Raw genomic sequence first — 13,753 nt, 5'->3', positions numbered from 1 at the left:
AATCACAATATCAATCCACCAAGACCACTTTACAGAAAGAGACAGCAGAACATGTTTCAACTGTGAATGGACGACACAAGGTTCCAAATGCACATCTGCACAGAAATCCAAGCTTTGACTTTGATCCTGAATGACCCTGTCTCACGGCCAGAGTAGATTCTGAGCTCTCCGACAGTCACTTTTCAGGAGCACAAAGGCTCACTAAAGATCACAAGTAATTGGATTCATAGAATCCCTACAGCGCTGAAGGAGGCTATTCGGCCCATCCAGCCTGCACCGACCACAATTCCACCCTATCCCCATAAACCCACATATTTACCCTGCTAACCCCCCCCCCCCGAAACTAGGGTCAATTTAGCATGGCCAATCAACCTAACCTGCACATATTTGGACTGTGGGAGGAAACCGGAGCACCCGGAGGAAATCCACGCAAACACGGGGAGAACGTGTAAACTCCACACAGACAGTGACCCAAGCCGGAAATCGAACCCGGGTCCCTGGCGCTGTGAGGCAGCAGTGCTAACCACTGTGCCACCATGCTGCCCCTTAAAAAGGTGGCTTTGAGTGCCACATTGGAGTTAGGAAATTCTAGTGAAACGTTTTTTTTTTAAAAAAAGAACAGTTCTAGTTAAAAGCAAAATGACTTCTAAGTTATTAAACTGCAAGAAAAGCCATACAGCTAACACTAACTTGTGCATCTAAACACAGCACTTGTTGACTTCTTAAATGATAAATTCGATCTGCAACTCAGAGCACAAGACTGTACCCTACATGTTGTCTAGTGTAGTGGTTCCCAACCAGTGTTCAGTGGCACACTGATGTGCCGTGAAGACTCAAGTATGCCGTGAAAAAAAGATTCAAAACTCACGTAATTGAACTGAAACTCACCTTCGTCCTCAGCTTCGTGGTTTCCAAGACCTGACAAATCTCGGGCTTCCCGTGCATGCGCTGACAGGGAAAAAGCCACATGTGCACGGTTTAGATTTTTTAATGTTGGTCAGGCCCATGCGCATTGACCCAGTGGACTTGGAGCTGAAGACAAAGGTCCCACACGTGCCCGCACAAAAAGCAAAAACTCAAAAAGGTACAAAAACCCGGGGAGAAGCGAGAGAGACAAGTTAAAAACAAAGTTCCCAGTAAGGGAACAAAGAAAATAGGAGACATGCCTCAAATAGAGGTGTGATATGCCATATAAAAGGTTAAAACCACTGTTCTAGCACTTCAGCCCTTCACTGCTCCCCTGCTACTTTCAATGGGGACCAGCATTACCCGATCACTCTTTACTTTGAAATGGATGCTTTCCCAGGTTTGCCTTTCAACACCATTCACTAAGTTTATTTATTAGTGTCACAAGTAGGCTTACATAAACATTGCAATGAAGTTACTGTGAAAATCCCCTAGTCGCCTGTTCGGGTACACTGAGGGAGAATTTAGCATGGCCAATGCACCTCTAGCCAGCATGTCTTTCGGACTGTGGGAGGCAACCGGAGCACCTGGAGGAAACCCATGCAGACACGGGGAGAATGTGCAGACTCCACACAAACAGTGACCTAAGTCGGGTCCCTGGCACTGTGAAGTAGCAGTGCTAACCACTGTGCCATTCTACTACCTTCTATACTCAAAGAAGCTCTCCAGTCATTCCCAATCCCTGCTCGGATACCAGGAATCTTCTTGGCACCATCTCCAGGCTCAACTATCTCCCTCTGCCATATTCATATCACTGTACTGCTATCAGCTCAGTAAGAAGTCTCACAACACCAGGTTAAAGTCCAACAGGTTTATTTGGCAGCACTAGCTTTCGGAGTCTCAGGCTCCTTCACCAGGTGAGTGGCAGCTGTGTTCACAAACACATACACAGACACAAACTCAGTTTACAAGATAATGGTTGGAATGCGAGTCTTTACAGGTAATCAAGTCTTAAAGATACAGACAATGTGAGTGGCGAGAGGGCCAAGCACAGGTTAAAGAGATGTGAATTGTCTCCAGCCAGGACAGTTAGTGAGATTTTGCAATCCCAGGCAAGTCGTGGGGGTTACAGATAGTGTGACATGAACCCATGTCACACTTCTTACTGTGCTTACCCCAGTCCAATGCCGGCATCTCCACATCACTGCTATCAGCTGCCAGCTCACAACCTTCACACAGCCAATGCTAACCCCCAAGCTAATAACATTGCCAGATTTGAGAATAAGTCTTCCTTCTTACCTGCATGATATTTCTGCCATTCATTCAGCAGATCCGCAGGTCAGGAGTCAACGGTACATAAATGGAACACTTGTGTCTCAGTGATCAGAACCATTCTGCTACTGTCTGTGTGGAGTTTGCACATTTTCACCGTGTCTGCTTCCTCCGGGTGCTCCGGTTTCCTCCCACACTCCCAAAGATGTGTAGGTTAGGTGGATTGGCCATGGTAAATGCGCAGGCTTACAGGGATAGGATGGAGCAGAGGGCCTGGGTGGCATGCTCTTTCCGAGAGTTTGCAGACCGATGGGCCAAATGGTCTCTTTTGGCAATGTAGGGATTCTATGATGTTAGAGGCAAACTGCAAAGGGGCAGGGACAGATGGTCCATCAAAGGGTAGGCCTAATATCCAATGGTAACTGACTCCCAGGAAGCAAAATGCAGACACCATGCGAAGGGGGCTTCCATACTTAACCCCAGAGATGAACACACAGGCTGTTCCTTGAGGCCTGCCACCCAGCAATACGAAGAGTCAGAGTGAATAGCTTTTGTTTGTGAATGAGAGCATTCTTCTGCTTATAGGAAGCATTCAACTTCCTATAGCTTCTGAGCTACTGAAATGAGGGAGAAGATAGAATCATAGTATAGAATCCCTACAGTGCAGAAGGAGGCCATTCGGCCCATCGACTGTGCACTGACCACAATCCCACCCAGGCCCTATTCCCATAACTCCACATATTTACCCTGCTAATCCCCCTGACACTAGGATCAATTTAGCATGGCCAATCCACCTAACCCGCACATCTTTGGACTGTGGGAGGAAAACCCATACAGACATGGGGAGAACGTACAAACTCCACACAGACAGTGACCCAAGCCGGGAATTGAACCCGGCTCCCTGGCACGGTGAGGCAGCAGTGCTAACCACAATGCCACCGTGATGGTGAGGGTTCGAATGTCAAACCCATGCAACGACAGTGATGCCCCCCTTTTGGCATCACTGTTGTTTACATGGGGTTTGACATTCCACAAGCCAACCCTCACCATCTTCTCCAAGGGTTCTCCAAGCAAGAGGCCACACGGGGGGGGGGGGGGGGGGGATCATGGTCTGAGGCGAAAGGAGGCTTACCTTGCAGGGGAAGAGGACAGCCGAAGCCACTTTCTCCATGGCCAGATTGCGAATGCTGGGGGTGAGGGAGCCCCGGCAAGTGGGGCAACAGGTCAGCTTCTGGCGGCAGGTGTTGCAGACCAAGTGGCCGGCCTGGCATTGCAGGATGGGCGGCAGGACGTAGTCGAAGCAGACGGGGCACTCGAAGAGGGAGGTCAGTTCCTGAGCGGCGGCGGCGGCGGCTGCCGCGGCGGCGGCAGCAGCTGCGGCCACCGCCTGGTGATGGTGCAGCGGCGGCGGCGGAGGAGGAGGAGGCGGAGGAGGGGGGGAAGCGACCCCGATGATCGCCGCCGTCCCGCAGGCGCCCACGGCCCCGGCGGCAGGGACAGCCGAGGAGGAGGAAGCCGCCGCCGCCGCTGCCAGGCCGCTCGGGGCCGGGGACAGAGCCGGGTGCTTGCTGGCTTTGCCCCCGCCGCTAGCCGCTCCGGGAGGGTGGCTCATGGCTGGCGAGCAGGAGCACAGGGCATGGGTCTGGGTCTCCCGCTCCCTCCGCCCGGCCTCCAGCCCCCGCTCCGCTCCGCTCCGCTCGCAGCTCAATGTTTAGAAACAAAAAAAATCGCAACACCGCGTTCTAGAACCTTGCAACACCGGCGCCGTGACGTCAGCCCGGGGGAAGCCCCTGCGTCACGTGAGTCCCCCTCCATTCATTCATTCACAAGAATTGCTACAGAGCACAGGGAGACCCTTCAGCCCATCCTAGCTGCCCCATCTCACCCCCCATGCCATATTCTCCCCATGATGTGGAGATGCCGGCGGTGGACTGGGGTGAACACAGTAAGAGTTTTAACAACACCAGGTTAAAGTCCAACAGGTTTATTTGGTAGCAAATGCCATTAGCTTTTGGAGCGCTGCTCCTTTGTCAGATGGAGTGGATTGGCTGTTGGACTTTAACCTGGTGTTGTTGAAACTCTTACTGTATTCTCCCCATGACAGATAGAATCCCTACAGTGCACAGGGACGCCCTTCAGCCCATCCAATCTGCTCCATCTCCCCCCGCCCCACTGAGCAATTCTCCCAGTGCCATATTCTCCCCTTTTCAGATAGAATCCCTCCAGTGCACAAGGAGGCCCTTCAGCCCATCTTGTCTGTCCTGCCTCCCCCATGAGCAATTCCCCAGTGTCGTGATCTCCCTTCTTCCTTTTCAGATAACAGTAGATCATAGAATCCATACAGTGCAGGAGGCCATTCAGCCCATCGCTTGTGCCCCAGCTCTCTCCATCGCCCCCGCCCCATGAGCAATTCCCCCAGCGCCATATATTCTCTTCTTACTCTCTTCCATCTTTTTCCTCCAGGAAAAAAGATACAAAAGTCTGAGATCACATATCAACCGACTCAAGAACAGCTTCTTCCCTGCTGCCATCAGACTTTTAAATGGACCTCCCATATATTAAACCAAAAGAAAAAATGCTGGGAAATCTCAGCAGATCTGGCAGCATCTGTGCGAGAGAAGAGCTGATGCTTCAAGTTCAGATGACCCTTTGTCAAAGCCCTTTTTGACAAAGGATCATCTGGACTCGAAACGTCAACTCTTTTCTCTCCTTACAGATGCTGCCAGACCTGCTGAGATTTTCCAGCATTTTCTCTTTTGGTTTTAGATTCCAGCATACACAGTCATTTGCTTTTATTTTTTCTACCATATATTAAGTTGATCTTTCTCTACACCCCAGCTATGACTGTAACACTACATTCTGCATCCTCTCCTTTCCTTCTCCCCTATGTGCTCTATGAATGGTATGCTTTGTCTGTATGGCACGCAAGAAACAATACTTTTCACTGTCTATCAATACATGTGACAATAATAAATCAAATCCCCTTCAGTTAACAGTAGATCATCAAATCCTTACAGTGCAGAAGGAGGCCATTCGGCCCATTGAGCCTGCCTCGACTCTCCAACACAGTACCCTACCCAAGCCCTATCCCATAGCCCTACATATTTACTCCACTAATCCCCCTAACCTATACATCTTGGGACACTAAGGGGCAATTTAGCATGGCTGATCCACCTAACATGCACATCTTTGGAGTGTGGGTGGAAATGGGATCACCCAGATGAAACCCACACAGACACGGGGAGAACATGCAAACTTCACATACACAGTCACTCAAGGCTGGAATCAAACTTGGGTTCCTGGCACTGTGATAACAACTGTGCCACCCAAGTCTAATTCCCTGTCCAATGCTTCTCTTGAACCTGCCTCCATCACACTCTCAGGCAGTGTATTGCAAACCCTGCCCAGACTGGAAAAGCTTTTTCCTCATGTCCCCGATTACTTCAAATCTCTGCCCTCCCCTTCTTGATCCTTTCGCTAGCGGATAGTTTCTCCAAAACCGACTCTGTCCAGATGGGCCTGACCAACTCTCACCGAGAAAATTAAGGGACAGCTTGCCATGGGAGAGTGGATCCTGGCACTACCCAATGGAGAGTGGATCTTGGCACCATCCAGTGGAGAGTAGATCCTGGCACCATCCAGTGGAGAGTGGATCCTGGCACCGTCCAGTGGAGAGTGGACCCTGGCACCATCCAGTGGAGAATGGATCCTGGCACCATTCACCAGACAGAGGACTCAGAAACAGAACAATCCCATAAAATACACAGACCCTTCATGATTTTGAGTGTCTCTATCAAATCCCTCTCAGCTTTCTGTTCTTCAAGGAAAACAATCCCAACTTCTCCAATTTATCTTCATGACTGAAGTTCCTCATCACTGGAACTATTCTTACGAATCATTTCTGCACTCACTCCAGTGCCTTCACCCCTTTCCTAATAAACAAACACACAGAGGCAACAAGCCGCCATTGAAGGGAAGATACTGCTGGGAATCTGTATTCAGTCCCTTTAACACTTTCACAGTGTGGTGAACCACTGTAGTATTGTCTGTTTGTGTGATATGCCTGGACACGCTCCTGCTGCCTCAATCCGGGGCTCCGCCTTTCTCTGGGTATAAAGGCGACTGCTCTCCGCCCCTTTTGCCTCAGTTCGGATTAGCTATCGGTTCGGGCGTGCTCCAACTCTTTCGTAAATAAAAGCCTGTTATTTCGCAACAACGAGTCTTTGCGTAATCAATGGTGCATCAATTTTATTTACGAAAGTTTTTGGGATGGAGCAACTCTTAAAACCTGATAAACTTGACTTGGACCCCCAGGCTGTTGGGGCCTCAAACTGTTTTGATCACTGGCTGCGCTGCTTCGAGACCTTCATCGCCTCCTCCTCCGCCGTCGTCGTAACCGACATCGACAAACTACACGTGCTCCACGCCCGCGTCAGCGCTCACATCTTCGCGATGATCCGAGACGCGGAAACTTACCAGGAGGCAATCGATCTCCTAAATGGCCAGTACAACCGGCAGCCGAATGAGGTCTACACCAGACATCTGCTGGCCACTCGCAGACAGCAGCCGGGGGAATCGACTGAGCAATTCCTGCGCGAACTGCGTGCACTCGGCAGAGCCTGCAGCTGCAAGGCCGTTTCAGCCGCCCAAAACGCCGACGTCCTGATCAGAGATGCCTTTGTTGCGGGCATCAGGTCGACCGATATCCGGCAGCGCCTGCTGGAACAAGGTGGGCTGGACCTGCAGAAGACTGTGGCGCTTGCCGGCTCGCTGGAGGTGGCTTTTTGGAATCTCGAGGCCTACACCCCCGACCATGAGGGCGCACCGTGGACACCGCGTCCGCCGCCATCTCTGTACCCGGGAAGGCCGCAAACCTACGCCATGCCTTGTCCTGACACCGAACTGACCACTGCAGCAGTCTCCGGAGGCCCGAGGTGCTACTACTGCAGCCTGGAGAAGCACCCACGACGACGCTGCCCGGCGAAAGACGCGATCTGCTCCGGCTGTGGTAAGAAGGGCCATTACTTGAAAGTCTGCAGGGCAAAATCGGCCTCCAGGCCCAGCAGCGCTGTGTGCGATCCGCGGGAGGCACCGTCTTCGACGCCATCGTCTGCGTGCGATCCGCGAGAGCCGCCATGCTGACACCATCGGCCGCATGCGAACCATGGGGGCCGCCATCTTGGGCGCCATCAGCCGCGTGCGACCCACGGGGGCCGCCATCTTGGATGATGTCAGCCACGTGCGAGCCACGCGGGCCGCCATTTTGGGAACCATCCACCGCGTGCGGCTCCTCGCCTAATACGACGGTGGCCTCGGTCGCGTTGGACCAGTCCAGGCCTCACCAACTCGCCTGGTCTATGATGGACATCAAGGTAAACGGCCACACTACAAACTGTTTATTTGACAGTGGGAGTACGGAGAGTTTTATCCACCCTAACACGGTGAGTCGCTACGCACTGCCAGTACTGCCAATGCAGCAATCAATCTCCATGGCTTCGACGTCCCAGTTGGTGAATGTCCTCGGCTACTGTGTGGCAACTCTGACTGTACGGGGCACGGTGTACGAGAAGTGCAGGCTCCTTGTACTGCCACAACTCTGCACTGCCGTACTACTGGGGCTAGATTTCCTGTGTCACCTTGGGAGCGTCACCATGGTATATAATGGGCAATCCGCAGCTATTAGACCAGCCACCGCGCACCACCTGTGGTCTCGCGACCCTTAAAGTCGCCCCTCCCTCGCTCTTTGAACACCTCCCCCCTGACTGCAAGCCCATTGCCACCAAAAGCAGACGGTACAGCGCTGGAGATAGAGCGTTCATCAAGTCCGAGGTGCGATGCCTCCTGGGGGAGGGGATCATTGAGGCTTGTACCAGTCCCTGGAGAGCCCAAGTGGTGGTTGTTAAGACTGGGGAGAAACATCGCATGGTCATTGACTACAGTCAGACCATGAACCGATACACGCAGCTGGGCGCGTATCCCCTTCCCCGCATCTCTGACATGGTCAATCAGATTGCACAATATCGGGTGTTCTCCACCACTGACTTGAAGTCTGCATACCACCAGCTCCCTATCCGCCCGGAAGACCGCCAATACACTGTCTTCGAGGCGGATGGCCATCTCTATCACTTCCTTCGGGGGTCCCCTTTGGCGTCACCAACGGGGTTTCGGTTTTCCAGCGTGAGATGGACCGAATGTTGGACCAGAACGGGCTGCGGGCCACCTTCCCGTACCTGGATAACGTCACCATCTATGGCCATGATCAGCAGGACCACGACGCCAACCTCCAAAAATTCCTCCACACTGCGGCACTCCTCAATCTGACCTATAATAAGGAGAAGTGCGCATTCCGTACGCGCCGCCTCGCCATCCTTGGTTGTGTTGTGGAGAACGGGGTCATCGGCCCCGATCCCGACCGCATGCGTCCCCTCCTGGAACTTCCCCTCCCCACCACCCTCAAAGCACTGCGGCGATGCACTGGGCTTCTTCTCGTACTAGTGGGTGGAGAGGGAGAACGCGACAGTCTGGAAGGCCATTTTATTAGCTCTCCGGTCTAAGGGTTTTCCAGTCTACCGCTGGCAAGAGGTCCTCCCTGATGCGCTACACTCAACTAGGTCACGGCTACCAACGCCACCCCTCATGAACGAATGTTTGTTTTCCCCAGGAAGTCCTCCTCGGGGACCTCACTACCGTCGTGGCTGACGTCCCCTGGCCCTGTCCTGCTCCGGAAGCACGTGCGGACCCATAAATCGGACTCCCTGGTCGAAACGGTCCAACTCCTCCACGCCAACCCCCAATACGCCTATGTGGCATATCATGACGGGCGGGAGGACACGGTCTCCATTCGCGACCTGGCACCCGCGGGTACTACGTCCCACCGCCCCTCACCCCCAGCTCCCAACGTTGCCCATGATGCACCAGTGTCGCAGCACGCTCATCTAGCCCCCGTGTACGGCACGCCTGAGCCCCAGGAGCCGCCTCCACACACCCGGCAGTCTGAAGGCGCTACGGACGGCTTCACCGATTACAGACTGGCGTCTGACTCACCACCGCGGCCTCCTGAACCGGCACCACGGCCGACACTGCGGCGGTCGCAGCGGCAGATCAAGTCCCCGGAGAGACTGAACTTGTAACTCTGTGACTGTCGTTCCACCACCTTGCCCCCGCCGAACTTTGTTTTGAACAGGGGGTGGATGTGGTGAACCACTGTAGTATTGTCTGTTTGTGTGATATGCCTGGACACGCCCCTGCTGCCTCAATCCGGGACTCCGTCCTTCTCTGGGTATAAAGGTGACTGTTCTCCGCCCCTTTTGCCTCAGTTTGGATTAGCTATTGGTTCGAGTGTGCTCCAACTCTTTCGTAAATAAAAGCCTGTTATTTTGCAACATCGAGTCTTTGCATAATCAATTGTGCATCACACAGGGAAGGTAGAAACAGTTGTTAGCGGACTAGGAGTTTGCCCCATGTTCAAACCATTCAGCACAGTCCTGGTCTCTGCTAACTTCACCTCCCCTCACCCCCTCCCCCCAAGTCCCTTTTTGTGAGCAAAAAATCTATCAAATTCAGAATAAAACTTAACAATTGATCCAGCACCAACTGGAAGAGATGTCCAAACTTCTACCCTTTGGCCGGGCTGTTACCACTGTGTTGCTCTTGCTTCCTGGACATTGAGTCCTGTGTAATTAACCTGGACCTTGTCCACTGTAGCAGCACCAACAAGTGAGTATGAGTCCAAGAAGGAGCCCCTGAGGCCAGTTTGTGGTCCTCCCACACTTCACCTTACCCCTCCCAGACAGAACCAATCTTAGAATCATACTGTGCAGAAGAGGCCCTTTGGCCCATCGACTCTGCGCCGACACATTAGAAACACCTGAACTCCTACCTAAAGTTTAAAGTTTATTTATTAGTGTCATTAGGCTGGAGAACAACAGGTGGCATCTCCACCTGCACATTGTGAGGTTTCAGGTAAATCGGAGTCACGTGGACAGTGAGGGAGGGAGGGTCGAACTCTGTCCTTTACTAAAGGTGCTGGACCCACCATCTTGACACTCAGGTAAAATGGTGCCATGCTAAATTCTCCCTTAGTGTACCCAAACAGTCACCGGAGTGTGGTGACTAGGGCATAGAAACATAGAAAACTACAGTACAAAACAGGCCCTTCGGTCCCACAAGTTGTGCCGAACATATCCCTACCTTTTAGGCCTACCTATAACCCTCCATCCTATTAAGTCCCATGTACTCATCCAGGAGTCTCTTAAAAGACCCTATTGAGTTTGCCTCCACCACCACTGACGGCAGCCGATTCCACTCGCCCACCACCCTCTGTGTGAAAAACTTCCCCCTAACATTTCCCCTGTACCTACCCCCCAGCACCTTAAACCTGTGTCCTCTCGTAGCAGCCATTTCCACCCTGGGAAAAAGTCTCTGAGAGTCCACCCGATCTATGCCTCTCAACATCTTATATACCTCTATTAGGTCTCCTCTCATCCTATGTCTCTCCAAGGAGAAAAGACCGAGCTCCCTCAGCCTATCCTCATAAGGCATGCCACTCAATCCAGGCAACATCCTTGTAAATCTCCTCTGCACCCTTTCAATCTTTTCCACATCCTTCCTGTAATGAGGCGACCAGAACTGATTTTCACAGTAATTTCATTACAGTGTTAATGTAAACCTACATGTGACACTAATAAATAAAGTTATACTTCAAAAAGAGTTTCCTATGTTACAACAGTGACTTCCCTTTAAAAAGTATTTCACTGGCCGTTAAGCGCTTTGTGATGTCTGGTGTTGCGAAAGGCGCTATATAAATTTAAGTCTTGCTTGACAACATGTCCATGTAGGTGGGTAGATTTGAGGGGATGGGGGTTAAGCGAAATAGCTCTAGGGATGTGATAGGTCCCACCAATGGTAAAAAGGAGATGACACAGTGGACGGAATTATACCGCCTCGCCCACCCCGATTCTGGGGCGGGCGAGGCTCGCAAGATGGCATTCTCCTCTGGCCTCGGGCAGGATCTTACAAGGTGGGCGAGACAGTAAAATTCCGGCAAGTATGCCGGAATTGGAATAATTGCATCGTAAATCAGAGCTGGTGCCAGTCACATCATAATACTGGAGCAGGTGAGTTATCAATAATGATATTGATTTTGAAAGTAATATACAGGAAGATAGGAAGTTAGTGGAGACTTATAAGAACGGTAGTGATAGGTACAGGTAAGGTAGGGACGAAGACAGGTGATATTTGGGAAACAGAAGAACACCATTTTAACCGTGGAGCAGCCATGGAATTTGGAACTCTACCTGGTCAAATGAACCAGGGGACGCTATCTCAGAATATCAAAATCTAGATCGATGTTTCAGTGCAGCACTAAGGGAGTGCTGCACTGTTGGAGGTGCAGTCTTTTGGATGCGATGTTAAACCAAAACTCAACATGGTCTTTCAGATGTATAAGATCCCACCTCACTCATTCAAGGCACAGCAAGGTGTTCTACAAACACATGCGTTTTAAGCTCTGCAGCGAATAAAGACACAAAGTCGACTTTAAATACTTAAACACAATTTCCTTTATTCTGCAGCTACTTAAACAACAGTAAATACTTGCAATGCATAAACCAAATACTCACTATCTGTTACTTTCCTTAACTTAAGGTTGATTCCCACTTGCGATTAAAACCTGGCCAGGATTTTATTGTCACATAGAATCAATTCTTTCTTCTCTTCTCCTTCCAGACATTGTCTCTCCTGGTGAGCTTGGTCCCTGGGTTCTTCACACTGCCTTTCTGAACAAACTCTTTGTGAAAGCAGAGTTAAAACTCCAAAAGTTCCTTGGTAACCAGCCAATGAATTGATCAGGACCCCAATTGCATAGTTCGATTAGTCCAGTCGAATAGAGCCAGAGTAGGGGTATTGGTCACTCCGGACCCCATCATATCAGACCTTATGTACATACTGTTTACATTCTAATGTCCACATAAGGAACACTGACTCCAAAGGTCTGTAAAGAAGGCCTCCCTGCCAAGAACAAGCTGTTACATCTGGCACCTTGGGCAGGATTTTACAGCCCCACTCGAGCGAGACCGGAAATTCCCACCCGAGGTCGATGGATATTTCCATTGTCGGACCCTTGCCCACTCCGATTCCATGGAGGGTGAGGTGGTAGAGTTCCGGCGCTTGTGTCCTTTGATAAGTTCCAGGCCCGCTTGGCCACAAGAAACCCCTGCTCAGTTAAAAAACAACTTTAACCAAATAATCAGGTTTGCTTGATTGAAGAAACTACAAAACATCGTGAACGAAGCCCAGTCCATCATGCAAATGAGCCTCCCATCTGTTGATTCTGTCTACACTTCCTGCTGTCTCGGCAAAGCAGCCAGCATAATTAAGGACCCAACGCACCCCGGACATTCTCTCTTCCACCTTCTTCCATTGGGAAAAAGATACAAAAGTCTGAGGTCACGTACCAACCGACACCAGAACAGCTTCTTCCCTGCTGCTGTCAGACTTTTGAATGGACCTACCTCGCACTAAGTTGATCTTTCTCTACACCCCAGCTATGACTGTGTCACTACATTCTGCACTCTCTCCTTTCCTTCTCTATGAGCGATATGCTTTGTCTGTATCGCGCTCAAGAAACAATACTGTTCACTGTATCCCAATACATGTGACAATAATAAATAAAATCAAATAAAATTAAATCAGATCTTTCAGCATATTTATTAAAAGCTAAATCTCTGCAGACCTTTCAGCCAAATGGGAATCCTCCATAATGTCCTAGCTAATATTTATTCCTCAACCGGTATAATTAAAATAAAATGTTTTCTGGTCTTTCTTCTTTTCACACCGAATGGTGTACAAAGTAGACAAAGCATCTGCTTTATATCTGTTTTCATAGCTGGATGTTCCTGGGACAGTTCACTTAGCCTTCACCTGAGGCTACAACTTGGGGGCAACCATTCTTCATCAAGCATGCCTGACTAAAAGACTCTTCTGCTTTCACCAGCTGACATGGACATATTGGAAGGATTTATAGTGTGACACTCGAACCGTTTGGTTACATTATCGACATTACTTCCAGGGCCATTAAGTCCTGGAGTGGGTCTTGAAGTGGAGATGCCGGCGTTGGACTGGGGTAAATAGAGTGAGAGTTTTAACAACACCAGGTTAAAGTCCAACAGGTTTATTTGGTAGCAAATGCCATTAGCTTTCGGAGCGCTGCTCCTTCATCAGATGGAGTGGAAATCTGCTCTCAAACAGGGCACAGAGACACAAAATCAAGTTACAGAATACTGATTAGAATGCGAATCTCTACAGCCAACCAGGTCTTAAAGATACAGACAATGTGAGTGGAGGGAGCATTAAGCACAGGTTAAAGAGATGTGTATTGTCTCCAGACAGGACAGCCAGTGAGATTCTGCAAGTCCAGGAGGCAAGCTGTGGGGGTTACTGATAGTGTGACATAAACCCAAACCGGGATGTTCAGAACAAAAAATGTTCAGAGGCAGAGGCACTCCCACTGACCCACACAACCTCCTACCAGGTTATTCTCACGTTGCAAATTAGCTGCTGCATTTCTTACAACTCA

The 13,753-nt window shown here is 50.5% G+C and overlaps 2 protein-coding genes across 3 annotated transcripts in view; one reads left to right on the top strand and one right to left on the bottom strand.

The window, feature by feature from the left end:
- LOC144486841 (E3 ubiquitin-protein ligase SIAH1-like) overlaps positions 1-4,154 on the bottom strand; it is a 30,639-nt gene extending 26,485 nt beyond the window's left edge. Inside the window, exons 1-2 of one of the 2 annotated variants that reach the window (XM_078204865.1) lie at positions 3,311-4,154; positions 889-948 (exon numbers count right to left, since the gene is read on the bottom strand). In XM_078204865.1, the coding sequence (XP_078060991.1) occupies positions 889-948; positions 3,311-3,790 (540 nt within the window). In that variant the 5' untranslated portion in view covers positions 3,791-4,154. The remainder of the gene's footprint in view (positions 1-888; positions 949-3,310) is intronic. The other variant, XM_078204869.1, reaches the window with a different exon arrangement.
- A 653-nt stretch (positions 4,155-4,807) lies between these two features.
- On the top strand, positions 4,808-9,517 carry LOC144486857 (uncharacterized). The gene is made up of 2 exons (XM_078204879.1): positions 4,808-7,550; positions 8,840-9,517. Exon 1 carries the CDS (start codon positions 6,448-6,450, stop codon positions 7,318-7,320), a length of 873 nt encoding a protein of 290 aa, XP_078061005.1. The 5' UTR covers positions 4,808-6,447; the 3' UTR covers positions 7,321-7,550; positions 8,840-9,517.
- Positions 9,518-13,753: the final 4,236 nt, after the last annotated feature.

The sequence above is a fragment of the Mustelus asterias genome, chromosome 3, assembly GCF_964213995.1.
Source record: "Mustelus asterias chromosome 3, sMusAst1.hap1.1, whole genome shotgun sequence".
Taxonomy (NCBI): domain Eukaryota; kingdom Metazoa; phylum Chordata; class Chondrichthyes; order Carcharhiniformes; family Triakidae; genus Mustelus; species Mustelus asterias.
This window is presented reverse-complemented; position numbering and strand designations above follow the sequence as displayed.

Excerpts from the sequence above, each read along its gene's own strand:
- LOC144486857 (XM_078204879.1), top strand. The coding sequence starts at position 6,448 with ATGGAGCAACTCTTAAAACCTGATAAACTTGACTTGGACCCCCAGGCT.